Below are 27,989 nucleotides of genomic sequence, written 5' to 3'. Positions count from 1 at the left end.
ACATTATTTGAGTCTTTTCCTTGGAGGCAGGGGGAGAAATCTTTTTAAGTTCACCACCAGATTCCTGCTTTTGGCTAGGGACCAATGTTAAGTTATGTAGGCCCAAACTTTGTATTCTGCTTTCACCTAAAAAATAATAAGAAGAAAAAATAAAGACCAAACTTTTTATTTTTAGCCAACCACATCCTGAGTTCAGCTTTTATATCTTTTCCTTGACATAGCTGAAGTTCTCTAATGGTCCCTTTTTCTGTCTCTTTCTCTCTCTTTTTAATCCACACCCCACTGAAAACAATTGTCAATGTTCTATATTACCTGATCTGTGGATGGTGTAAGTATTGCAACCTCCTACTTAAACTGTTTGATGGTGTAATGAATGCCTTCTTTCAGAAATGGTATACCAGTATGGAAATTACCAATTATTACTAAGAATTATGTTGATCTAGGGGTTTTATTTACAGGTCTGTCCTCTCTGGTTTTTCTGAGAGTCAGGAGGGATTATACAGACGCTTTTCTCTCTTTTAATTTTAAACTTTATGAAGGAGTTATGTGAGGTCTGGGTTTTCTTTTTGAACTTCATAAATATTGAGAGTCTTATTTCCATTAAGTCAAGAATATGAGCTGCCAGAGTTACTCAGCCAGAACAGGCAAAATGAATTGGAAATTGGTTGTTCTAATCTCTACAATATTATCAGTTAATCCCTTAAGGCAGTGGCTCTTACCATTTTGGAATCAGTCAATATGATAAAAGTTCTAAGCCCTCTTGCTTAAAAATATATGTATATGAACATTTTTCTTGGGAGCAAATTAACTTTATTACTATAATTATATACCTCTCTCTCTCCCACCCCCACACACAATTTCTTTGCTTTCAATTTCAGATGGTTCACGATTCCACCCCCACAAAGACCATCCGCACCGGGGGAAATTATGTTAGACAGTCAAACACTTATCTGAATGGATAACAGGCAGGAGACACTGGGGTAGGGAGGAAATAGCAGATAACAAAAGAGAAATTTTACCAGATTCATTCAGAGTACAGGTCATTATACTCGAGGCCCTCACTGGAGTGAAAGAGGATTTGGAATCGGAAGGCCTTGGTCCAAATCTGTGCTCTCTTTCCATTCCCCTTTTTTTCCTAACTAATTGTCTGACTTTAGGAAAATCATTATAATCCCTCTGACCCTCTTTTTTTTTTTCCCTGTCAAATGGAATCTTGTCAGACGTCTCCTCAGGGTTATTACAGCGATCATAGCAGAAATAATACAGGAAGGCACTACTTCTAAGTCCCAGACCAGCATGAGGTGTGACAACTATTAATGTCCTCGCCATTCCCTCAGCTTCACCTTCGGGTTGGCTGCCGGTCTTATCATTCAGGCCTCAGCTCCAACTGTCCCCGCAGAGAGGCCTCCAGGACCACCATATCTAAAGCCGACTTTCTCTCCCCTGCACTCTCAATTGCATAGCCCTGCTTTATTTCAATCGAGACACTTCTCACCTGTGAAACGGTTTCGTTTCTCACTTGCTTATGGATTGTGTGAAACGAAGTACCCAACATAAGGAGCCCCGTTTGCTCATTTCTGCTTGCCTGCATAATTCCACAGAGCCCGCGACCGTGTGACAACCTGCAGCTCTCTGGAAAGATGCTTTGAAGACGAAACAGGGGACAGCACACAGATTCCCACGTCTCCCGCCTGAGTCACCACATTCCTTACAAGCTAAATGACCCTAGTCCTTTCCTTTTCTTGCACATAAGATAATATCTGATGGGGTTAGCGATTCTGCGTTTGCAAAAGCGTTTGCAATCCGTAACTAGAGGTAGGCTCGCAGCTCGAGTTGGATGTGATTTTGTAGGTACTGAATCTTCACCACCGGTAGATAAACTGTGAACTGAAATATTTTAATACTTCCCTGGAGGAGTCTGACGGAGCCTCTCTAAAAGACTCCTCATGGGTTGTAGGCCTCTGTCTATAGTCCTCACTAAGACTTCTGAATAAAACTAACTTTAATTCTTTAGCAGCTTATTTTTTCCCCTTTAGACAACCATCACTTACTGTCTTCCTCCCCACACCACAATAAAAGCTCTGTGAGTGCAGATCCCTGTCCTGTATTCCCCAGGCCTGCAGCAGTTCATGGGACACGAAGGACACGTTTTGGTGAGTCAGGACAACAGTGGTGAAGAGCTCAGACTGCAGAGGACCACCTGGATTTGAAGCCCCGCTTGTCAGTTTACTAGTTGGGTGACATTAGGCAAGTTATTTAACTTCTCCATGCCTCTCTTTCGCCATAGGGAAAAACAGGGGATTCTGATAATACATACTTCACAGGATTTTTAAGACATGCAAAGTTCCCAGAGCAATGCCTGCCACGCACTGAGTCTCATGTAAACGTTGTTTTCTGCTACTCAGCGGACGAAGGAAGTGTCGATAGTTCTAGCGCCGATGACTCTCTGGGCGCTGCCTCAGGCTGGACAATGAAACGGCTCATTCTTGGTAAAACTTGCCGCCTGGCTCCACGCACAGCGTCCCCCACCTGGCCCGCCAAGCTGGGCGGAAGGGGAGGCGCCGTTCCCGACTCCGACAGGGCTCCTCGTCACCCGCAGGTGGCACTGCTCGGGGCGCTCCCGGGCCTGAGGTACGGGGCCTCGCGGGGCGGCTCTCCCGGGATGAGGACGCTGGGCCTGAGGAGGCTTCTCGCCGCGTCCAGGAACAGAAGGGACGCGCCCTGAGACTCCGGCCGCGGGACTTGCTCTTGGCCGCCGTCGCCTCCGACCTTGGCACGGCCGCAGGGCTGTAGGAACCCGCCGCGGCGCGCTCCGGGACCCGGGCCGGGACGCTGTGGAGCGACCGAGGGCGGGGCGGGGCGATCGGGGGGGCGGGGACGAGGGCGCCGGGCGCCGGGCTCGGACTCGGTGTCGCCGGGTGTACCCCTCACTTTCCGGCTCCACGCAGCGGGCGCTCTCCAGCCAGGTAAGCGCGCCGCGGGCCTGCGGGGGCCGCCCCGGGGCGGCGGGACCCCGGGCGGGGAAGGTTCGGGACGCGGGTGAGCGCGGCGAGAGGGCTTCCACGTGTGCGGAGACGGACCCTCGAGGACTGGGGAAGGGGATCTCCCTCCGCGCTGCAGTGAGCGCCGGCGCGCCGCGTCAGGTGAGGGACCGTCCCCTTCGGCCCGGGAGGAAGGGACAGGTGCGCGCCCGGCGTGGCCGGGCCTTCCGGCCGGCAGCCGCCCCTCCGCCTCCCGGGCGCGGGCGCTGACCTCGCGCAAGGAGCAGACACCCCTTTCCCCCGAGGTTCCAGGGCCGCGGCCGCCCGGCGGCAAGTTCAGCGTTGGGTTCGCGTCCCAAATGCGCGGCGGGGTTGATGCCCCCTCTGGGGTTGGGTGGCCGCGCAGTCTTGGTTGAAAGTCGGCGGTGTAGACGAAGATGTTCCACAGGTGCACGTGTCCGAGCGCCTCACCTCGTCAAGTTCGCATTTTTTTTTTCTTTTCCCCCCTGGGAAATTGTGTTTGAATCTGGAAAACAGGGGCGAATATATGTACTTATTGGAAAAAACTCGGACCTTGACCCGGGAATGTGCACTTTCCCTCAGATCCAAAATTTCTTTTTGATTTTTTTTTTTTTTTTCCTTTCGTGGACAAATAACGTGTTTGCTGTGTACCAGGTTGGGAAGGAATCTCATCCACTGCCATTCTTTGGAAACTGGAATATTCGATTAGAAGGGTTGATCTCAGTGTTAACTTGGAATAGTAGGGTGGCTGGTGGCTAAGTGGGTTTGAAGCTTGTCCAAAATAGAAGTTTTGCACTTAAGCCCTGTATTTTTCCGGTGAGTGCTCATTTTCCTCTTAGGAAATTCTGAGAATTTATTTACTTCTAGATTATTCTAGAAGTATACTAAATATACTAAAAAGCTGAGTCGGGGGAACCCCCATCAAACCAGCAGGTCTCCCAAATAAATTCTGGGATTTAACAGATTAGTTAGATTAGTTTGTGATACTGGCAGCTCCTTAGTCCTCAAGAATCACATGTAGTGTGGACTACCATGGTTTATATGTACACGAGATAAAGAAAAGTGTGGTAATTTTTACATTCTGTATTTGGAAGTATTTTTTAATTTAGTTACATTTTTATTGTTTACGAAAGACTTTCCCCATCCTTCCCCATTCTCCAATTAATCGGATCAATATATTACTACTCTTGCCAACTCAGGACGCTTCCTGTAGTGTGTTTATGTTAATGATCTTGATTCTTCCCACAGAGACTGTGTACATTCTGGTCTGTGGAACTGTAAGGGCAAGTATTAACACCTGCAAATCAGTGCCGTACTCCAGTTGGCAATACCTTTGCCCCACATAGGTCCTTGAACTAGAACTTTCATGTCTTCCGAATAGGAAAGAATATGGAATATTAATGTATGCTCTCGCAGTTTCGACCCACTTTATTCTGTATCAGGATAGTCATGTTTTCTCAGTAGCTAGTTACTCAAGTACAGGGACCGTGTTTTATCAAACCATGGTAAAGCTCAGATAATGGCAACCTTTACTTCCCAAAGTTGACCCTTGACAGCGGTCGTGGGCAGCGTCTGGCCTACTTTTATGCTTGGGGAGGAATTACTGGCCTGGCTGCCTCCCTCTGGGCGTCCAGAGTGCCGGGAGCCTGGGCCTTGGGCCTCCAACCACACCTCTGCCTACAGGTTCCTCCAGGTTGACCACATTGATGCCTGTCCTCCCTGGCCCAGCTCTTCCAGCTGCGTGGCTTCCACCTCACCGCCTCCCACATTCCCACCCCTAGGGAGAATCATCTTTCTGTTCAGGGCAGGGAGATGGGGTCCACAGAGTCAGCAGGGGTGCTGGTCTGCAGCCTGGTGCTGGGTCCCCTGTGTATGCTCAGTAAGTGTCTGTTGACTACAGTGTCACTTGTTTCAGAGCCTTTCCTGTGCTCTCTTGTTGTCCAGTGTGCAACAGGCCAGTGGAGTAACTGAAGCTGAACCCAGATCACCAGCCTTGGAGGCCAGCTACTTTGGTTGGATTAGGGTCTTGAATTGGGTATTCAGTTGTGTTAGAAAGGAGTACAATTGGCTCGTGGTCACTGGCAATTGTAAGATTATCCTGTACTACGTGATTATGCCATTAAATAGCTTTGCTGAAAAGTAAAAAACAACCCAGAGGAGAGGGCCTTAGCAGTTGCTTCCACTTCCAAACATGCCTACACCTGGGCTTGCCTTTTTATCTCTGCCCTGGCTCGAGGATTAGATTATAACTATTCCGTTCTTGGATTGGATGATAACTTTTAATTTCTCCACCATATTGAACTGCTCAGAGCTCAAATGACCACAGCTGTTGTGGTCTGGATGTACAAAATTACATTTTCTTTTGTTTAGGGGAAATGAGGGTGGAATTTTTCAAAACAGATCGTTTTTAGGGAAACAAAGAAAAAGCAAACAAATGTAAAAATATGTGAGCATGGAAGCCAGTGTGTTTTGTTTTGTTTTGCTTTTTAGCTTAAACTTTTATTCAAGTTACATTTCTCTTTTTCCAGAAACAACCATTTATAATTCTTTGTAATTTATTCGTTGTAGTTTGTGTTTCTTGAGTTTTCCATTTTAAGCATTATCTGTTGAGTTCCCGCTGTGAAAGACGATGAGCTGGCTCTTTTTCCTTCCAACCCCCAACGTAAGTATAGCTTCCCTGTTTTCCCATCATCGCAATAGTTAAAACAGAATATTGTTTAATGGTTAGGTCAAAACTCATAGCTAAGCCAAGCACAACTTTTGTTTTCCTTGGAGTTAGTAACTGATTTGTTTGTTCATTTTGTACTCATCATTAATTCAACCCACAACTCTTGGCTAGTTTTCTAAATCCTCCCTCAAATGCACCAAGTATCTGTCAATTTCATTTTCCCCAAAAGGCTGTTCCTGAGCCTCTTAGCTTGCTGTAATCTGGACTGGTTGCCTTCTACACATGGGGCACAGCTGCCAACCTGAGGGCCTCTTCATCATCATCCTGGAGATGCCTGTCATCTGCATCCTGTGTTGGATCTCCTGGTACCTGAAGCACATGCCCTCTCAATTTTCGTAGACTCCCTTGTTTTGGTAGATCACATCCTCAAGGAGCTTCCTGGAAAAGGATGCATAGGATGTCTATTTTTCTGAGACTGTGAATGCCTGAAAATATCTATTTTCCACTCACAATTGATAGTTTTGTCAAATGTAGAGTTCTAGGATGGCAATATTGAAGGCATTTTTTCATTGCTATCTAGCTTTGTGGTGTTGCTGTTAAGAAATTCAGAACTGTTCTGATTCCTCAGTTTTTGTTTGTGACCTACGTATGGGTTACCAACCTGCTGTGTCCTCTCTGGAAGTTTATATTAATAGGATTTCCTCTTGGCCTCCACAATCCTGAAGTTTCTTGATGCTGTGCCTTGGTGTGACACATTTCACCCATTTCGCTGTTTTCATCCATTGTGTTGGGCTCTTTTGAATCTGGAAATGTATTCATCCTTCAGTTTGGGAAGTTTTATTAAATTATCTCATTGGTAATTTCCTCCCTTTATTTTCTGTGATGTGTTCTTGAGAAACACATCTTGTTCAGATATTGGATATTTTGGATTGGGCCTCTAATTTTAACTTTTCTTCCCTAATTTGTACCTCTTTATTTCTTGGTTCTACCTTTGGGGAGATATTCTTAGTTTTATCACCTATGACTTCCATTGCGTCTTTCATGACTGTAATCATATTTTTTAATATTTCAAATTAAAAGCTCTTTTTTGGCTCTCTGAATATATATACATGTTTATTTGTGTATATAAGTTTGAGTATCTATTTATTTCTTGTTTTTCTTTTGTAATTTTAGTGCCTTCTCTTATCTCCGTCAGAAGTGTAATGCTTTTTCGGAGGAAGTTTTTTCCTTCCTGCACAGACTCAGTTTCCACAAGTTGCTTTTGTCTTTTCATTTGTTTAGATCTCTATCTTTTATGTTAGGAGGCTTTCCTTGAGTTTCTAATGTCCTTGGTTGTCTGCTCACATTTCAGTAGGGGATTAAAAAGCTGAGGATAAGGATGGGTTTGTCAACTGGGAACTTCACTGTGGGGTGATCTGGCTGGGCCTTTTATTGGGGAACCTCTGATGTCTTTACCTCTTGGCCTGGTGAGAGTCCTCCAATAAGACTCTTCCAGTCTTTTTCTGGGAGGTTGAAGGACAGCCCGGCTGCCCGTGATCTCCTAAGGGGAGAAGGCTGGAGGTCTCAGCATCTAGTGTGCAGATGTTCACATGGCCCCTCCATGCTGTTTGTGTACAGATATCCTGGGGGGTGAAGGAGTGGGAAAGAAACCCAGGTTTTTTGCTGGGGTAGAGAAGGGGCAGTCACCTGACTGCTCAGAGTAGCTGAAGGGACTTTTAAAAGTCTTTTTATTTTTAGCTCATCTCTCTCCCCATAGGGAGAGGGTCCAGTTGTCTTTAATTATGAATATTTAGCCTTTTGGAGATTCCGTGGTATAAATCAGATTGTTTCTTGACTTCCCATCATCCCATCAAAGTGTTTTTGCTATTGTCTTTTCTCTCATTCTTTCTATCCTTGCTGATTTATACGTTAAAGAAAAAAATTCCTTACTGTCGCTGTATTGCTGTATTGTGCTTTCAGCCCGGAGAGGAGGTAGAGGTTTTTGTTCAAACTGTCATTAGTGCCTGGAATATAGATTTCTTTACCCACCTCTACCTAGAGACTGGGTTCAGTCACGGCAGTGTTTGCTGCCATATTCCGTTCCTTTACCCACAGGTAACATTTTCTCATCAGCCTGGGTATATTCTCTTCCTGAACCCAGTTTGGATCTCAGATTCCTTCTTATGTCGCTCCAATCATGCACTACCAATTGATCACAGTGGTCATAGGAGGCAAAACCTATCTCTAGCCAGGCATCATGGCTCACGCCTGTAATCCCAGTCCTTCGGGAGACCGACGTGGGAAGATCGCTTCAGGCTGGGAGTTCAAGAGCAGTCTGGGCGACATAGTGAGACACTGTCTCTACAAAAAAAAAAAAAAAATTTAGCTGGGTGTGGTGGTGTGTATTTGTAGTCCTAGCTACTTGGGAGGCTGAGGCAGGAGGATCGCCTGAGCCCAGGAGTTCGAGACTGCGGTGAGCTATGATCGCACCACTGCCCTCCAGACGGGGCAGCAGAGCAAGAGTCTTTCTCAAAAAAAAAAAAAAAAAAAGAAAAAGAAGAATAAAAAAACAAACAAACCAAAAACCTATCTCTAATCCTAGCTTGGGTGGTATGCAGCTTATTGGTCATACAGCTCTTGTTCTTATTTCTCAGATTCATTTTGTTTAGGAAGACTCATTCTTGTACCTTGGCCTCTGAAGGTCTTACCTTTCAGTGAAACTCAGCTTCTGTTAAGTCTGATATATTACTTTAATCTGAAAGATGGGCCTAGTTTCTTCGGTGGCCACGTGGCCTCAATGAAAGTTACAATTATTTCCTTCTGGGGGCCAGTTTATCACGCAGTTCCCTTACCCCCAGCAGAATCTCGCTTCCCGTTTCCACGCTGGGCCCGTCTTGGAACGCGCACCACGTTTCTGGCTGGGCGGAGCAGAGACGGCTGCCCTACTTTGCTCCTGTGGATGATCGCAGCTTTCCCAACCTCGTTTTGTCAGTTGAGTCATTTCTCAGGCTCCCTTCACACACTGTGACCTTCCAGCATTCTCTCCCAGTCACTCGACGTCAGCAGTTTTTATGGCCACACACAGAGGAATGATGACGAGAGTTACCTTCCATTGAAGCAGGAGGAACATTGTTCCCAAACCATCTCACCTGTGCAGAAAAACAACGCTCTGTACTCCCGCGATGGTGGCTGTGCACTGGGACTGCAGAAAACATGAGCGCTGGCAGTAGCTATGATGGAGCAGGTGCCGAAGTGACTTTATCTCTGCAGGATGACAGCGAGGGGTAAGGTAGTTAGAAAAGCCTTATTCAGCTTGTTCCACTGGGCGCCATTACGAACAAAAGCCTGGCCAGTGGGGATTCGCGGAGCTCATTCCTCCCACTGTGCTTCCACAAGCATCCTTCCCTTTTCTAAATAAAAGCTTTGAAATCATTACAACCCCTCTTTCCATGCAGTATAGTTTTTTTCTAATGTGCTAAGTGCTTCACGTAAGTTCTTTTTGTCTTCCCAGCTGGATTGCGAACTCTCCTGGGGAAAGCACAGAACCTAGTAAATACTTAATCAGTGTATTGAAAGAATTTTCCAGATAATTTTGGACACTTTGCACTTAAGAATAAAAGATATTTGGTCACAATTATCCAAGTCGTATCCAACAATCTAAATTCACTAAATTCCTTATTATACTCTCACTTCACTTTGGCTATATAGACTGAAGCATAGAGCATTCAATTTGTTTCTTATACGATTTAGAACTATTCCTCGCTGAAACATTCTTGAAAGGACAACATACTATTATTATTTTCCATCCATATATTTCTTCTTAGCATAGTGTTGAGATTGTCTTGGTTTTTACGGCGAAGAAGAATGGCTTTCGGAGGAGGGAGGGAAGTATGTGCTGGGTAGGCTGTCTAATCGGTGAGTTTTACATCTCTCAAGAAGGCAGACATTTATTTGGATTTCAACAATATATATTTTTTCGTTTTGTAACTATGTTCTTTATTTTTCAGGATTGAAAGTGTCAAAATGATAGACTTTAAATTATCATATTCTATATGAGATACTTACAATGCAAAACTCGCTGTCAAATATCCTACTCCCTTTATTTTTAATTTTGGTGAAATTCTAACCCGATTTAGTAGGACAAAAACTTTAACTTTTTCTTTTGTTCTGTATGAAGTTCCAACAGTGTCTTTTATGTTACTATTTGTTTGGAAACTCTCATGTGCTCATATTCTCTCCAATATTATGTTTCAGTCATGACTTGTGGGATCTCCACATGACTTCCCCAAAAATGAAATTGTGGTTTTCTTTTTTCTATAAAGGAGTGATTTAAAGTTTCATTTTTCTCCCAATGTGATTTAAGCATGCAGTAAAGTTAGTTTTTGCCATGAGGGTTATTTTTGTTTCGTAGGAGGCAATTGGTTTCTTTATTTTTCTGCTTTGGGTGATAAAATACTTGATCTTTTAACCATGCAGAGAAACAGAAATACAACTTAACTGGATTATGAATGCTGTCAGATATGTAAATTTAGGTATGTGTGCTTTTTAATTTTTTTAAGGATTGTCAATTTCCTTGTCACATATTTAAACCAGCTATAGAAACGTTGCATTAAAGAATTCTTGTGGGCCGGGCGCGGTGGCTCATGCCTGTAATCCTAGCTCTCTGGGAGGCCGAGGCGGGTGGATTGTTTGAGCTCAGGAGTTCGAAACCAGCCTGAGCAAGAGCGAGACCCCGGCTCTACTAAAAATAGAAAGAAATTAATTGGACATTTAAAAATATATAGAAAAAATTAGCCGGGCATGGTGGCGCGTGCCTGTAGTCCCAGCTACTCGGGAGGCTGAGGCAGGAGGATCGCTTGAGCCCAGGAGTTTGAGGTTGCTGTGAGCTAGGCTGACGCCACGGCACTCACTCTAGCCAGGGCAAGAGAGTGAGACTCTGTCTCAAAAAAAAAAAAAAAAAAAAAGAATTCTTGTGCATAAGTTCTGGAGTCCTAGCTGGAAGATGGGAAGATGTTTTCTAGACTAAGAGCTATTGACACATCCTCCTGCCCCTCCCACGCCAAAGATCGATCTCTGGGTGCCACCGAGGTTTTCGGACTCTCACTGTGCTCCCTGGATTCTCCCTGCCATTGTTAAAAAAAAAGTTGTTATTTTGTAGAGTTTTATATATTCATTGTTAAAAGATGTAAACAACACTGAAGCTTACAAAGAAAAGATTAAAAATAATCCCAAAACCATTCCATAGAAAGAGAATCTTTGTGACTCTCCCTTAGTCATTTCTAGCAGCATTTGACTTTTAAAAAATCTTTAGCAACTTTCTAGAAAATAATTAAGGAGCATTATGTGTCACTGTTTATATAACTCCAAATTCTATAGTCTTTCTTTATGTACACGCAGTTACTTTATTAGGTCATAATTAGTTCATGCGTAATTTTCTTAGGGTAACATTATTTCACATAGGCATTTTCTTATAGGAATGATTATCATGTTTAAGAGCTAGGGATACTTTGTCATGTTAATATACAATGGTATTTTGGGCCACTCCCCAATTGTTGGATATTTAGATTGTTTTCCTTTTCTTTTTTTTTTTAAATACACAGTGTATTAAATTAAATACATAGTGCTATACTTTTTTCCCTTTTGAGAATTATTTACTTGAGAAATATTTCTCAAAATACCACTCTGGGATTAAGGATTTCTAGCTTCTATTAATCGTCCTAAGTAGATCATTAGATAACTCACTAGCTATATGAAGTTATATGAAGTTTCTATTATCCTCTTTTTTGTCTTTTTAGATTGGCAGATCTGTTGTGTGAGAACAGAATTAGTTAGAACCCTTGAGGCCATGTTATGTACCTAGTTATAAGTTATAGGTCAGATAATAAAACCACGAGAATCTGACAGGTCCATCTTCAGAGGCTGTGTTCTTGTTGGTAATGTCTATAGCCTCATTTCATTTTATTGGATGTCTGGTGAGAAAAGTTTCCAACGATCAGTAACGAAAGGTGGCGAGGTTGTTATGGTAACTGTGCAACTGCGTTTGACCTCAGTACCTGGTCTAGAGTTTATTAGCCTTCCTGTGAGCAGGGAAGGCATCATAGGTCTTTAGGAAATTCCAGCCCTCCCACCCCTCACTGCTTGAGTAATCAGGGCTCAGTTAGGTGTGCAAGGCAACCAGCAACATTAGAGAATTTTGCATTAATGTAACTTTCTTGATAAAAACTAGAGCAGAATGAATTCCTATGCAGATGTTTCCTTTGCCATCTTCCTGGGTATCGTGTTCTAATCTTTAAAGCCTCAGGTGGGTTTCTTAGTCAGCTATTATCTGGAATTATGTTCCTGTGCTTCAGGCTTTCCATCTCTTAAACAAAGCACAATGACATATAATTAATAGTCCACTTCAGAAGGATTCATGGCCTAATGCTTGTAAAGGACTTTGAGCTTTTCTGAGAGTGTTTTATACACATTGATGAATAATGAAATGGCTTGCTCCATTTGGCAAAAAGCATCTATATTATGCCCATTTTACAGATGAGAAGAGAGAGCCTCATAGAGGATAATGGCTTGCTGAGAATTAGAGGGTAAATTTAGTATATGTCTGTGGAATTTTTCTTGGACTGTGTGGAAAAAGTGGAATCTAAAATAAATTCTGCATGAGTGTATGTGTAGGAAAAGTAGAGTTATACTGTTTTAAGCAAATACAACATTTTTGGGAGACAGACTACTCCTTTGTAAGGGGGAATCATGTTTGACAAATTCACTAGTGTTCTTAAAGAGCATTAAATAAATAGGGAAGCCAGGGATAAACTGTGATTTTCAAATTGATTTTGAAAAGACTCCACTCAAAATCTGTTAAATTGAGTCAGCAGGAGGTTGGGAGAAATATTTTTAAAAATCAGGACTCAGGAGAGAACTAAAAGAACCAAGTTTTGGCATAGATGGACATTTCTCAGATGTGATTGAATTAGTCTATTATTTTTAAAAAATAAATGTGTAGAAGAGGGAATAACTCTGTTTACAGTCAACACAAACCTTTTGGGTCACTAAAGAGCTAAACTGCTGATCCTAATTCTATGCAAATTGGCAGAGAAGTGGTAAAGAATGCATTTAGGTAAAATGAATCCTTCTGTATATGCAGATTTACATTCCAATTTTTGACTCCAGAAAGACATTCCGATATTATAAACTCTTAACTGGAGACATTCACTAAATGTATGACTTGGAACAAAAATTGCTAACTAAATCTTAGCTGTTATCACAAATAATTCAGAAATGCCAGTTTACTCATTTTCATGATGCTTCAGCATCTAAGGTAATTTCTGCAGTGTCCATCAGTATACCTTCGAGGCATAATGGACTTAGGAAAGCAAATACATTTTTATCAATGGCATAGAGGATGGAGGAAAATACTCCAACTCTTCGGTGTAGGAAGATAAATGAGGAGACATGTGGACAGAGTGTGCACTCTTGTATCGTGGCAAGCTGAGCTGAATAATACAAATGAAACCATTCATTTGTACCTTCTTAATTCCCACATAACAAACAATTTAAAATATTTATGGAGCACTGAGATGCGCCAGGTTCCATGCTAAGCTCTTTACGTGGATTATCATGTTTAATCCTCCAGGCAACCCTATTGGATAAGATTATTTTCAGCATTTTACAGATGAAGAGACTGAAGTTCAGGGAGGTTCTGTAATACTTGGTAGGTGGTAAGCAGTGATGCTGGCATTCAGAACAGTGCTGTCTGAGCCCAGAGCTCTCTTATGAGGTCTACTCCCTGAGCTATGCTCCTCTTCTCTGCTTGTCCTATTTTTCCTTCCTGGTAAACACAGTGGGAAAACCTAGAAGGAAATATTAAGGTCTGCTTCAAACAAAACCAAAGTAATCAGTTTCTCTGGGTTTCGCCCCAAGCCCCTTAACATCTAAGATGTTTTCATAGCAGCAGTGTCGAATAGAAATATTTTGGGAGCCACATGTGTGATTTAAAATTTTCTAGTAGCCACTTTAAAAAAGGAAAAAGCAACAGGTGAAATTAATTTTAATATTTTGTGTAACCAATATATAACACTATTATAATTTCACCATGAAATCATATAAAAATTATTAATGAGATACTAGAAACAACTCTGGAGAAATACAATGCAATACATCTTCTGTAATGCAGTGGATACAGTGAAATGTAGCTCTACCAAACAATACAGTTGCAATTAATGGTAACATATTTTATACTGCTTCTGTTTTAAGTTTTAAATTCATGTTTATCAAAAGTAAATAAAAGAAAAAATTCAGTTCCTCAGTTGCACTAGTTACATTTCAAGTGCTCATTAGCTGTTGGTGGCAAGTGACTATTGTGTTGTACAGTGCAGATGTATAGCAAATGGCACTCTCTGTGTCCCTGCCTATGACTGAAAGTACGGAAGCAGCCTCCGTCAACCTCTGTTCCCCAGGAAATAACATCCTAGGGCATAGTCACAGTCCATGGTGGTTTACCTTGGAGCCACGTGTGTCTTATTCACAACTGTATTCCCAGTACTTGGTGCATAATAGTACTCAACACATTTATGAATTTGAATCGTTATCATAGTTTTGACTCTGTATTTGGGCCTCTGCATTGTGTCCTGAGTTGCCCTGAGGGATACCTGACCCAGGGCTGGTTTATCCAAACGCTGACTTGGCTCTCTCTTCCACTGAATCACAGCTCGCCCTTCCTGGGGTACCCTTGTTCTAACAATATTCATTGTCGGTATTGCTATTATTACTAATAATAGCTATCATTGACTGATTCACTTTGTATCAAGCATTGTGTGTAGCAATTTATGTGCATGATTTCATTTAATCCTCACAGAAATCTCTAGGAGGTACCATTTTACAATGAGAAAACTGAGGCACTGAGGAATTAAGTAATTTACCTGAGGTTGCACAGCTAGTAAGTGTCAAAGCTGACCTTTAAAACCAGTCCTGTCTGACTTCAAAGCTCTCTTCTATGCTTTCAGTGCCAGGACTGGGCTTCCCCTTTTGGTATCTGGGGCCTTACTGACAAGTGACCACGCTATAGTGGACTTATTATCTGTCTTTCCAGATTTTCTTCCTTTGAGGAACTACCCTGTCCCCAATTCATGTGGTTTGGGTGGGGTTGACAGTAACCCCAGGGGTGGTCACGTGTCCCAGCTGTGGCCAGTCCCTGCACCCAACCAAGAGATTGGTTCAGGGGTTAGCACGTGACTCAGGCTGCCTCCGCCCTGCTCCTTTTCTGCTTGCATTTAGGAAAGGAGGTGCACTTTTTCTCTGGGTTTTTAGGTTTCTTTTGCTGCTAGAGTGATGTAGCCTGGAGATCTGGGTGGCCATCTTTCCCTGCTCCGGGGAGGAAGCTGTTTGCAGTAGGAGAGAAAGATGCCAGGCGCAGTAAGAGGCAGCACTGAGTGGTGGTGAGAGCACACTCAGCATCATCTGGAGCATCATCCTAGGGTTTCTTGGTTGTGGGAGCCAGTATATTCCTTTTGTTGTTGTTTGCTTAGATCTAGCAATTTGCATATGAAAAAACCTTGCCTAATGATATGGAGTCTTTTCAGAAGAGGAGTACTTTTGTCTGGAATTCCTCATGGCCATTCTCCGTCTTCCTTTTGGCTGAGCCCACTGCTTCTTGGGCCTTCATGCTTACTTGGTGCCTGAACTATGCCTGGAGGCCTTTGATCCCTGTAGACTCTGCCCCATGTTCAGCTTGCTCTTTCCCTTTTAGGTCAGTAAGCCCTGCCCTAGTGAAAGGAGGTACCACACCCAAGCCTTCCTCAACCCCCTTCCTCCTGGCATAGCCCACACATGTGGATCTTGGGTGGGATAAGGACTGTGCCTTGAGCGGAACATTAGAGAAATCTGTTCTTCACAGACAACAGAAAAATTACTCATCAACCTCTCTTTGACTGCTAATCAAAGACCATTGAGTGCTGAACTCATCTGGCCTCTGACACCATCTGGGACCTCAGCCAGTTTAGACCAAGGCCTTGCCTCTTACCCCGTTTCCTTGGCTACCAGCCTTTCTGATCAGCTGTCTTCCTATGTGCTCTCAGCCCCCCTGTGATTCTGAACTTCCATCCTTCTGCTGGCTTCCTTCCCACGTCTTTCCTGTGGCCCTCTGAGAGCATTGTTCCATTGTGAATCAGCTCTCCCACACCCGGCCTCCTCGCAGAATGAAAGCCCTCCCTGCCCTGCATCTCTCTCTGTGAGCCTTCTGGCTTCCCTCTGCTGCTGCCCTGTCCTGACTTTTCTGTCCTCCTGCAAAAACCCTGTCCCCTTTAGGGTTCAAGCCATTCGTGCAAACACCCTTCGGGTCTTTCCTTTTGCCACCAACCTCTTGCTTATTCTCCCTGATTGGCTCACCTGGTTCGTACCCTTTTCTCCCAACTGTCCTGTCTCTGTGTTCATGTGTACAACTAACTTGGTGTGTTTGCAGTAGTTATGCAGATGTCCTGGGGATGGTTAATGAGAGTAGTTAATTGTGGCGGGAGTGGGAAGTAAGGGGAGACTTAACAAAAGAGATTACCTTTGATCAGGACCTTGAAAAATGTATAGGATTTCAACAGGTGGATAAAAAGGAAAGAGCCTTCCGTGCAGAGAGAACAACTCAAGCAAAAGCCTGGAGATATGAAAAGGCCCAGTCTTGAGTCCGGAGAAACAAGTGGTAGGAAAGGAAGAGGGAACCCAGACTGGATTGGATGTGATTATATTTACTTCAATTAAGGAATGACCCTAAGTAGGGTCCAAGTGGAAGAATGGTAGGGAAAGAACAACCTTTATTATAAAAGGGTGAGGGGTAAATGACAAGATTAAAACTTTGTTGGAGGCCGGGCGTGGTGGCTCACGCCTGTAATCCTAGCACTCTGGGAGGCTGAGGTGGGCGGATTGTTTGAGCTCAGGAGTTCGAGACCAGCCTGAGCAAGAGCGAGACCCCGTCTCTACTAAAAAATAGAAAGAAATTAGCTGGACAACTAAAAATATATAGAAAAAATTAGCCGGGCATGGTGGTGCATGTCTGTAGTCCCAGCTACTTGGGAGGCTGAGGCAGTAGGATTTCTTGAGCCCAGGAGTTTGAGGTTGCTGTGAGCTAGGCTGACGCCACGGCACTCACTCTAGCCAGGGCAAGAGAGTGAGACTCTGTCTCAAAAAAAAAAAAACTTTGTTGGAGTGGTTGTAAAAGGGGGGGAGTAGTAAAGTAGATTAAGAACATTCATAATAAGAGTGGACACTGTAGAGAGAAGGGATAGTGGAAGAAGAGGTGGAAGGAGTTGCAGAACAGACAGGCTATGAGAGAGCAGGGAGAAGGGCAGAGAAATGAGGCAGGACATCTGCTGCTTAGGAGACAGGAGAGGGGGAGGCCCTGCCTGGGGATGGGTTAGGATTCTGGGAGCTGCATACTAGATATGAATCAAATTACTTGACCCTTTAATTACCTTATGAATAAAGAGTGAGATAACTATGTACTTCGTGATAGTAAAAATGACTTACATTATGTATGCTTCAGATGTTGTCCAAAATCTTTTTTATAGACTGTTAGAACTCTGGGAGATGTTAAGAAGGTTCAGGGGAATCAGAATGAGTTCTGTGATCAAGTGAGGTTGGGAAGCACTGCATTCTATATGATTCACAGAGTCTGTTCACATGTTAAAGGCTCTGAGAAATGCAAACAAGAAACCAGTTTGACGTGGTTTAACCCAGCTTTCCCCAAATGTATTTGTCCTTTCATTCATTTCATTCATTCATTCAACAAGCATGCAGTAAATGCGTGCTATGATAGTGTGTTTGGGCACTTTGCTGGTCGCTGGTCCTACAGTATGAAGTCAGCCTAGGTTCCTGCACTTACGAGATTAAGGTCTGGTATAAGCACGTGTTGTCATCTCACAGGTCCTGGTATTCTGAGCAACGTGGTTTGGGAAGCCTTGAATTAAACTGTTTAGATATTCCTTTTTGTGTGCAGCAATGGAATGGTGTGGAGTGATTGTCTGCCTGCCTGTCTCTCTGCCTTCATGTCTCTGTTCTGTATCAATACATCCACCTCATCACAAAATAGTTCCTGCACCTCCTGCTTGGGCACGGACTGAGGTGATGACAAGGTAACTTTCAGGTCTGGGAAGTTGGTGAGTCACCCAAAGTCACCCAGCTAGTAAGTTGCAGAACTAGAGCCAGAACCCAGCTCTCCTGGCTCTAGGTTCCGTGCTCATTCCATTCTTGGTGAGAAGGGGCAATTTGAAATGCCTGAAAAAAAATTAAGTAGACTCAACAGGTTGAGTGGGATATGGTGGACTATGCCAATGTAATCAATACTTGCAGGGCTCATTTAAGTATCATCACCACCACCCTTTCCACCATCATCGTCATCACTAATGTTGAGTAATTACGATGATCCATGTACCGTGATGAGTACTTTATATATACTTCCTTATAATTTTTACGACGACTCTGCGAAGTAGTAATTATTACCCTGTTTTGTAAGCGAGGAAGCAAACGCAGAGAGGTGAGTAATATGTCCGTGTTTACACGGCTAGTAAGGAGCAGCTTCTATTATGTTTGGAGAGTCCAAACTCTTAACTGTGTTCTGCGTCAGGTGAAATGTTTTTTCTGCTTCACAACTTCTCTCTCAGAATCAGTTTGTCTTTTTTCCCTTCCATTTCAGCTTACCTAGAGCCTTCCTGTTTGTGAAAGCCTGATCTCAGAAAGGATCTGATTTAGTCATTTATTCTGTAAGTCAGGTAGCGTTCATCAAATATTGAATGAGGACCTACCATGTGAAGGAACTGCTTTAGGAGCTGAGGATCCAGCGGTGCGTACACAGACTGTGTTCTTCTTCTTGTGCAACTTAGAAGTTCCACAAGAAGTGGGGAGAGCATACAATTAAAAAAACCCATCATCAGGAAGAATTTAATGATAGGTAATGATGATAGGTACCATGCAAAGAATTAAAGTAGGATAACAGAGGGAGATGAACTGGCTGCCTACTTCAGATTGGGTAGTTAAGGGAAGGCCTTTTTGTGAAAGGGAGATCTAAGCTGGAATTTGAGTTACAAGAAAGAGCTGGCGAGAGAGAGAGGGCATGGGGGAAGGAGAGAGAGAGAAGGAGGGAACGAGGGAGGGAGAAAGAAAGAGGGAAAGTAGAACACTCTTCCAGGTAGATGGATCATCATGTGCAAAGACCCCAGCCATGAGCTTGCTGTGTTTGAAGACTAGGAGGGAGACTGCTGTGGTTGAATCACCGTGCGCCAGGGGCAGAATGGTACTAGATGTGGTTGGAAAAGTAGGTTGTATGCTAGGTTAAGGAGTTTGGGTTTTAGTCTAAGTCCCCTGGGTAGTCACTGGAGGATTTAAGCAGGACTGCCATATGGACTGACTTATGTTTTTAAAAGATTGTGTTTACAGGCTGGGCGCGGTGGCTCATGCCTGTAATCCTAGTGCTCTGGGAGGCCCAGGCAGGAAGATTGCTTGAGCTCAGGAGTTTGAGACCAGCCTGACCGAGAGTGAGACCCCATCTCTACTAAAAATAGAAAAATTAACCAGGCGTCATCACATGTGCCTGTAGTGCCAGCTACGCAGGAGGCTGAGGCAGGAGGATCATCACTTGAGCCCAGGAGTTTGAGGTCGCAGAGAGCTATGATGTCTTCACTGCACTCTATGTGGTGGGAGGGGAGAGGGGGAGGAACAGAGAAAAACTCCATCTCAAAAAAAAAAAGAAAAAGACAAAAAAGATTGTGTTTACTGATGGATGGAGAAATCATTATAGAGATAAGAAAGGAAGTAGTGAGGCCCATTAGGAGGAGATTGCAGTAGTCCCAACATGGGATAATGGTGGCTGTATCAGTTATTGCTACAGTGATGTTGCGTAACAAACATCCCCATAAACTCAGCAGCATACAATAACAAGGATTTATTTTTGCTCATGAGTTGATGGGATGGCTGGATGGTTCTGCTGATCTGGACCCGGCTAGGTTGATCGTGACTGGACTTGTCCATGTGTCTGTGATCAGCTGCGGGTCAGGTAGGCAGCTCTGCCTGACTTTCTGGGCTCTCTCATGTGTTTGGGGGGCCAGTTGGCTGTCAACTGGTCTAGGATGGCCTCAGCTGAGATGGCTGGGGTGACTCTGCTCTCCTCCGTGTGTGTGTCACACCCTCTAGCTGGGCTTATTCTCAGGCTGGCCTGGGTGTATTCTCACGGTGATCACAAAGAAGCAAGAGAGGAAGCAGAATCAGTCAAACATGTTCCTAAGTCTTAGCTGTGTCAAGCGTGCTGCTGCCCCATTGGTGAAAGCAGGCTGGGTTACGTGGGTGTAGCCACAGCCTGTGTGGGAGGGCACTGCCACGGGCACAGTTTCAGAGAGGTGTGAGAAGGTAGAGGAAGGTGTGACAAATCGGGGCCATCAGTGCAATCGATCTATTCACTAATCGAAGAGGAGTGAGGAAGGAGAGACTGGAATAGGTTCAGAAAAATATTTTGGAGGTACCGTCCAAAGAACATGATGATGAATTAGATCTGAGGTATGACAATGAATCAAAGATGACTTTTAGATTTTTGGCTGAGCAGCTGGGGAGATGGTGAGTACATTTACTCAGATGACAAAGACTGGGTATAAAGAGCAAGTTTTTTGTTGTTTATTTGTTTTTTTTTTTTGGAGGTAGGATCTTGCTGTGTTGTCCAGACTGGACTTGAACTTCTGAGCTCAGACGATCCTCTAGATTAAAGGATTATCTAGAGTTCTGTTTTAGTGATGTTATGTTTGATATACCTGTTAGACGCTTAAGTAAAGATGTCAGGTTTGCAGTTAGACAGAAATCTGAGGTGCTGGAGGACTTCAGGGCTAAGATGTAGATTTCAGAGTTATCCACATATTGATGGAGTTTCAAGCCATGGAACTAGATGATGCCACCTCTGGAATGACAGATGAAGAAGCAGAACAAGTCCAGGATAGAGCACTGGCACACGCCAGTGTTTTTGCCATGTGTGTGCTGATGTGAGAGCCACCCCCCACCTAAGCTTGGATTCCACTCTGCTTTCCTCCTGCCTTTTGATTTCTGACTTCTCCTTTTACTTTTAATTCTCATCTGTGTATTGTTTATGTGTTGTAAATATATTTTTTCTTAAATTTCTTTTATTGAGAATAAATTCAATTAACATAACATTTACCATTTAAATTATTTTAAGGAGTACAAACCCGTGGTTTTCAGCATATTTATAATGTTGTGCAGCCATCGCTATCTAAATCCAGAGGACTTCCATTGCCTCAAAAAGAAACCCCTCATCCCCAATTCTCCCTTCTTGCCATCCAACCAGTAATCTACTTTCTGCCTGTATGGATTTGCCTATTCTAGACATTTGATATAAATGGAGTCAATACAACTTTTGGTCTCCTACGTCTGGCTTCTTTTATTTAACATAATGTTTTCAGGGTTCCGCCATGTTATACTATGTATTAGTATTTCATTCCTTTTTATGGTGGAATAATATTCCTTTGTATGGACATGCCACATTTTGTTTATCCATTTATCAGTTGATAGACTTCTGGGTTGTTTCCACTTTCTGGCTGTTATGAGTAGTACTGTTATGAGCATTCATGTATAAGATTTTGTGTAAATGTGTTTTAAATTTTCTGGGGTATGGACCTAGAAGTGGAAATGCTGGGTCATATGAAAACTCTATATTTAATTTTTGAGGAACTGCCAAACTGTTTTTCACAGTGGCTGCACCATATTTTCTGCCAGCAATGTATGAGCGTTCTGATTTTTCCACATTCTTGGCTGATACTTGTTCTGTTTCTGTCTTTTTGATTATATTCCTCCTAGTGTGTGTGAAGTGGTATCTTGTGGTTTTAGCTTGCGTTTCCCTAATGACTAATGATGTTGAACATCTTTTCATGTGTTTATTGGCCATTTGTATATGTTCTTTGGAGAAATGTCTATTCATTTCTCCATGTCATGGCCTTTGCCCATTTAAAAATTAGGTTGTCTTTTTATTGTTTAGTTGTTAAGTTTTCTTTGTATATTCTGGATACTAGACCCTTATCGGGTATATCATTTGCAAATATGTTTTCTCATTCTGTGGGTTGTCTTTTAACTTCTTTGATAATGTCCTTTGACACACACAAGTTTTTAAGTTGAAGAAGTCCAATTTATCTATTTTTCTTGCTTGTGCTTTCAGTGTCATATTTAAGAAAACTTTCAAACATAAGTAGAAACAGAATGGTATAAGGAACCCCTAGTATCCATCACTCAGCTTCAACAGTTCTCAACTCATGAACAGTTTTATTTTGTCTGTGCTCCCCCATATCTACCCTTCACCAAATTAGGAAGCAAATCACAGATATTATTTTATCTGTAAACTTTTTGGTATATATCTCTAAAAGATAAGAACTCTTAAAAATACAATCACAATAACATTATCACACACATACAAAGCAAACAAACCCCAAACAACGTAACACTATCTTAATATCATCAAATCTTATTGTAATTAAACAAATCTTATCAACACACCTTAATATCATCAATATCGAGTTGGTATTTAAGTTGCCATAGTTTTCTAATACATTTCAACTGGTTGAGATGTCTCTTAAGACTTTAAGTATCTATCAAATGTTCCTCAATCTCTTTCTTTGTTTTTATTCTTGAAATTTTTTGTCAAAGAAACTTTCTCATTTGTGAAAAAAATTGGATGCAATAATGATTCGAATTCTTTATTCCTATTTTAAAAACAATAAGAAAAGAATATATAGACATAGTTGAATGTTTCTCCTTAAAAACAATTTAGAAAACTCTAGCCAAGGAACAAATATTGATATTTGATTATTTTATGTATAATTTTTAAATTTTCTTTACTTTCATGCTTTCTTCTAGTAAAAGGTACTGAAAGTCACTTTACCCGCTGAGAAACTTGTTATTCATGTCTTATTTTCACTTGTTATTGTTTCTCTCTGAAGTAGCAAGAAACAAAGAGAAATGTTTGTTTTATACAAGAAATTCCCTCACCAGAGGAGAGCTGGTGTCAGAATTTGCCACTTAAAGTGAATCCACTTAAATTTCACAGTAGATAGTAAAAGAAAAACCTGGTATGTTCAGATTTTATCCCGAAAAGTAAAGTGAAAATATATTTATTTTATCTCATATTTAGAACTAGTTATATGGTAAAGACTAATGCTTTAGAACAAAGAGTGAATCAAGTATTTTCTTGACATCATTTTTCTGACAAGAATGTACAATAAAAAATTTGACTTCCTTTACGTTTGAATTTGTCAGCACAGTTCTAAAGAGGGCCATAGTTTTACAAAAGCATGATCAGCTTTATCAGTTTTTGCGAGGGTTTTTCTATTAGGCAGAATAAAGGTTAAGCCACTATAACAAAGAAACCATGATACGTAATTTCTAAAATAAGATAGAAGTGAGAGAGGTTGACTTTCTGCTCCGTGGGCATTCTGAATCCAGGCACAGAGAGTAACATTCATTGGCTCCCGCCGGGGTGAGGGTAAACCCGATTTTGGTAATTTGAAATGGCAACATCCTTGGAAAATTGCCACATTTTAACGGTTTATTTTCTCATTTTAGAATACTAGGATCTTCAATGGCAGGAGAAGGAGTAATTAGAAGACCGCGATGAATTTTAACACTATTTTAGAAGAGATTCTAATTAAAAGGTCACAGCAGAAAAAGAAGACGTCACCCTTAAACTACAAAGAGAGACTTTTTGTACTTACGAAGTCCGTGTTAACCTACTATGAGGGTCGAGCAGAGGTAGGAGACGATCACAGTTTTCTTTGCTGCTTTCTTTGTTGATACTATTTTACAATACTGCCCCGGCCCAGCCTTACGGAATAAGGTTTGGGTTAATGAAGTTAAGGCGATGATTTCTTATCATTTGGACTTGACAGAGGAAGTTTAACATATGGTAGAAATAGGGTTATTATAATTAACCTGCTGCATTAATCTCTTAGAGAAAATAAATTCCTACATCCATTTTAGTTTTTTATCCCTAATTCCCCAATTTTAGGTTCTTATGGAATTCCTTAGGTATATTATGTACATGTCTCTTTTCCATAAACCACTGTATTTTGTATGAGTCTTTCTTACGAATATAAACTGTGTCTTTGCCCATCACTTTATGTGAATGTTTCTTCATGATTAAGTGGAAGTTACTTAAAACTGGTTAGTGATTTGGTGGACCCCACACGTTATTGAAGTTGACCTAAAGCAGAATTTTTCAACATTTTTTTGTGATAAGCAGCTACTACAAAGTTCCTTTGATGGGAGCAGGGCAAACAGCCCCCTGAAAACCTGGCCGGTGAGCATGCGGCACAGGGAGGGTGGGTGTGGTTGGCCAGCTCCTGGCTTTTCGGTGGCTTTAGCTTCTACCACTAGATGAGGCCCCTGAATGTACAGTCACCTGTGTCTCACTGTTTTGCTCCTGACATCTTGGGTATGGCAAATTCTAGAATGGCCATGGTCCTCTCTGCTAGAAATATTCTTAGGTTCCAGGGACTGGGTTGCCCCTGGTTGACCACATGCTATTGAACCACTGGGAACAGTGGATTGTTGGTGACCCTGATGTTTGGTTTTAAAATTGCTTTTTTTGTGGAGTGCCTTCCTCAGAAGTTGATTTACTTATTTTTGTTTTTATTCCCACTGATTTCTCTGTGGTTTGGTTCTCCCCATTCAGACGCCATGGCATTGTTTCTCATGACGGTCCTCAACTCTGTTAATTTTTGCTGTGGCCTGTCATTGTGACCCATGTAACTTAGGACCATCGTCCTTTATCCCTAAATCCCCAAAACGCTGAAAACCAAAACTTTAAAAATTCTTTTAGTTGTAAAACCTGATCTGAGATGAGGCTATTTTTAGTCGTCATCCTATTCAGTGTAAATATTGTGTGTGTGTGTGTGTGTGTGTGTGTGTGTGTGTGTGTGTGAAGAAATACTAATGTACTTAATTATGGGGGGCTGCCCCAGTCCCTGCTGGGAGTGTTTTGTGATATATGATATAGGTGCTATATTTCATTTGTTAAATCCAGAGAGCCAAAAGGGTTTCAGATAAAGATGGTTATCAGAAATATGAATTATTTAAAAATATAAAATGGATTTTAAGGGAAACATTAATACATTTTTGCTATATAGTAATGATTTGTTATAATTTGAATTTAATACCGTAAGTCTAAGAAAAGAGGGATAGCAGTGAAAATGGTAAAATGTGATAATTTTACTAACCAAAAAGCTGCACAAACCTGTATTATCTGCTTAGAAATATGAACTGATACTATTGCAATACATCGCAACTGTTAACTTACTTTACAGATGATAAATATACAAAGTTACAGGTGCCCTGATTGCTTTAGCTTAAGCAGAATAAAGAGAACAGTGGAATCCCTCTTCCTTCAGAACCTGACTGTCTTGCCTTGGAGCAGCCTTAACCACCCTAAGAACCAGAGGACAGAATGAGGAGGTTGTCAAAACACATAAAAGCCCGGCCTCCAGCACCTGCTGCCAGAATTCATCTCCTTCCTGGCTGCTGCTGGCTGGCCCCGGGAACCCAGTCCTGTTAGCTCGACTCCTGCCTTTGCTGCTGATCTGCAGGGCGTTTTGATCCCCCCTGGTTTCTTCTCTCCTGGACTGACACTCACTGGCCCATTTGTGACCTACAGCTTGAAATGTCGCAGATTTTTTTTGCCACTCACAGTTTAAAAATAAATAGTTGCCAATATTAAAAAAAATTGAGAATTTTTTGATGAGAACCAGGATTCTTAAAATAACAAAAGTGCTGGCAACACCGGGCTGAACTCTCCCACAACTCCGTGTGGCTTCTGGGCAAACCCAATGACACCTCACTGCTGTGTTTCTTCCCCGTTGGGGCTGATGTGCTTAGTTCCTTCTTGCCAGGGATGAATCTTCTGGTTTCCGTCTCTCCAGCCTTAGAAGCTGTGATTCAAAAAGGGCTGTGACATGAATAATCCATGAGAATCAACAGGTATTTTAAAAATAATATTTTGTTGAAAATGTGAAACTAGGAGTGGGTTAGAAAAGCCATGGGGGTCATTTGGGATTAAAATAAATAGCCCTAGAGATATTTATTTTTAACTGTTCATAGTTCTCTTGTTTTCAAGAGAAAAACAGAGGAGGCCATTGACTAATCTCGTAGCTACGATTCCTGGTTTCTTCATGGCGATCAAGTGCCACTAAAACTTTATTAAAACTCTTGGTTAATGATGTCAGGCAGACACCCATCCTCTTCTTATCCTCTGAACCCCAGCTTCTTCAACATGATAGCAACAAGCTTTTGTTGAAATTCTTCCTATTAAGTAAAACTTACTGCGCTTTTTGAAGTATGCCGAGAAACCCTGTTGTAGATGATGAAAAATTCAGTCAAGCCATTTCCTCAAAGTCGATATTGCAAAACTTGTATTTCACTTTCCGCTTTGGGCCATGCTTCAGTTTGTCCTCCTTTCTCTTATGCTCGTTAATTCATTTGTGTTTCTGCATATTCTAAGAAACTGAGAAAAGATATTCCTGGCAGTTTATATTGTTGGATCTTACTCGGAATAACACAGAGCAAAGGACGCTGGAGGTTTCATAACGGATGTTGTTCTCCACTCAGGGAACTAAATAACATGGGACGGACCACCGGACCTTCCAGTGGAGGCTCCCTGTGGTATTGAGATGGGATCTGGGGAAGAGCAGGGCTGGAGTTTAAGCAGGAAAAAGGCCTATTAAACAATGGGAGAAAATGAGCAATAGTGAGATTTCTATTACGTTGATATGTTGAATAAAAAATTGAAGTAGTATGTAAATCTACAACCATTGTTAGCCATGAAATTAGGAATTTTTATAATTGGACTTTGGTACTCTTAATTCTGTTGGTTGTGTTGTCTGTAAGATTGCCCTAGTGTGCAAACTGGCACATAGTTTATGAAGTCTAAGGAGTAGGGAGACTACTGTGTCAGGGATCCCCAAGGCCACCTCCACATTTGGTGATTCACCGTGAGGACTCGCAGGACTCAGCATTTAGTCATACTCACAGCCAGGATTTATTATAGTGAAAGGAACATCAGCAAAGGAAAGGCACACGGGGCCAGGAACAAGCTTTCAAGAGTCTTATCCCAGTGGAATCTCAAAGGATGTGCATAATTCCGCCAGCATCGAATTTTGACAATTATGAAATGTCGTCTCTCAGGGAAACATTAGAGACTCAGTGCCGAAGGTTTTTGTTGGGGGTTGGTCCCATAGACACCCTCTGCCTAGCATACCCGAATTCCAGACTCCAGGAGGAAAGCAGTGTTCAGCATAAACTATATTGTTTGCACAGTTTAGACACAGCGAACCACCTTCTCTGTGTGGGGAATGGTGGGGCTCTCCCAGGGTCCAAGTTCCCAGATGCCAGACATCTGCAACAAGGCCTTGTAAACAGGACTTTCTCAGGGTAGCAGTCTCAGGCCTGCTCTGCTAACTCTTTTGTGCACAATAGTATTAAAATGACACAACTTATTAAGAACTAACTACATGCCAGCCACTGTGCTAAGGACTTTCAATGCATTGTTTCTTTCATTTCTTGAAACACTTCTGTATTAAGTCTTGTCAGACTTAATTTCAAAATGAGGAACTGCAGCTTAGAAAGGTTAACACTTGTACAACATAGACCATACAAGAAATTGCACCCACCAGCAAGAAATTGCAGGCATATTTCTTCAAAGCATATCTTGGAAATAACGTTGATATTCCAGGGAAAATTAGAAAAAAAAAACATTGACTAAAGCTTTCCATAATACAGATAAAGTTTTATTTAAAAATTTTTGAAGATGTTTTTATGTATTACTTTCATGTTAAATCCAGAGAGCCAAAAGGGTTTCAGATAAAGATGGTTATCAGAAATATGAATTATTTAAAAATATAAAATGGATTTTAAGGGAAACATTAATACATTTTTGCTATATAGTAATGATTTGTTATAATTTGAATTTAATACCGTAAGTCTAAGAAAAGAGGGATAGCAGTGAAAATGGTAAAATGTGATAATTTTACTAACCAAAAAGCTGCACAAACCTGTATTATCTGCTTAGAAATATGAACTGATACTATTGCAATACATCGCAACTGTTAACTTACTTTACAGATGATAAATATACAAAGTTACAGGTGCCCTGATTGCTTTAGCTTAAGCAGAATAAAGAGAACAGTGGAATCCCTCTTCCTTCAGAACCTGACTGTCTTGCCTTGGAGCAGCCTTAACCACCCTAAGAACCAGAGGACAGAATGAGGAGGTTGTCAAAACACATAAAAGCCCGGCCTCCAGCACCTGCTGCCAGAATTCATCTCCTTCCTGGCTGC

General features: G+C 42.0%; 1 protein-coding gene across 1 annotated transcript in view; it reads left to right on the top strand.

Annotated features, from left to right (window-relative positions):
- The first annotated feature begins 2,941 nt into the window (after positions 1-2,941).
- The window catches only part of TEC (tec protein tyrosine kinase), an 81,472-nt gene continuing 56,424 nt past the window's right edge, over positions 2,942-27,989 (top strand). Inside the window, exons 1-4 of the mRNA XM_012639921.1 lie at positions 2,942-2,966; positions 23,227-23,412; positions 26,164-26,189; positions 27,816-27,831. Of these exons, the coding sequence (XP_012495375.1) occupies positions 23,275-23,412; positions 26,164-26,189; positions 27,816-27,831 (180 nt within the window). The 5' untranslated portion in view covers positions 2,942-2,966; positions 23,227-23,274. The remainder of the gene's footprint in view (positions 2,967-23,226; positions 23,413-26,163; positions 26,190-27,815; positions 27,832-27,989) is intronic.

Source organism: Propithecus coquereli, unplaced genomic scaffold (assembly GCF_000956105.1).
Source record: "Propithecus coquereli isolate 6110/MARCELLA unplaced genomic scaffold, Pcoq_1.0 Scaffold143, whole genome shotgun sequence".
Taxonomy (NCBI): domain Eukaryota; kingdom Metazoa; phylum Chordata; class Mammalia; order Primates; family Indriidae; genus Propithecus; species Propithecus coquereli.
The sequence above is the reverse complement of the archived record's forward strand: the minus strand, read 5'-3'. Positions and strand labels throughout refer to the sequence as shown.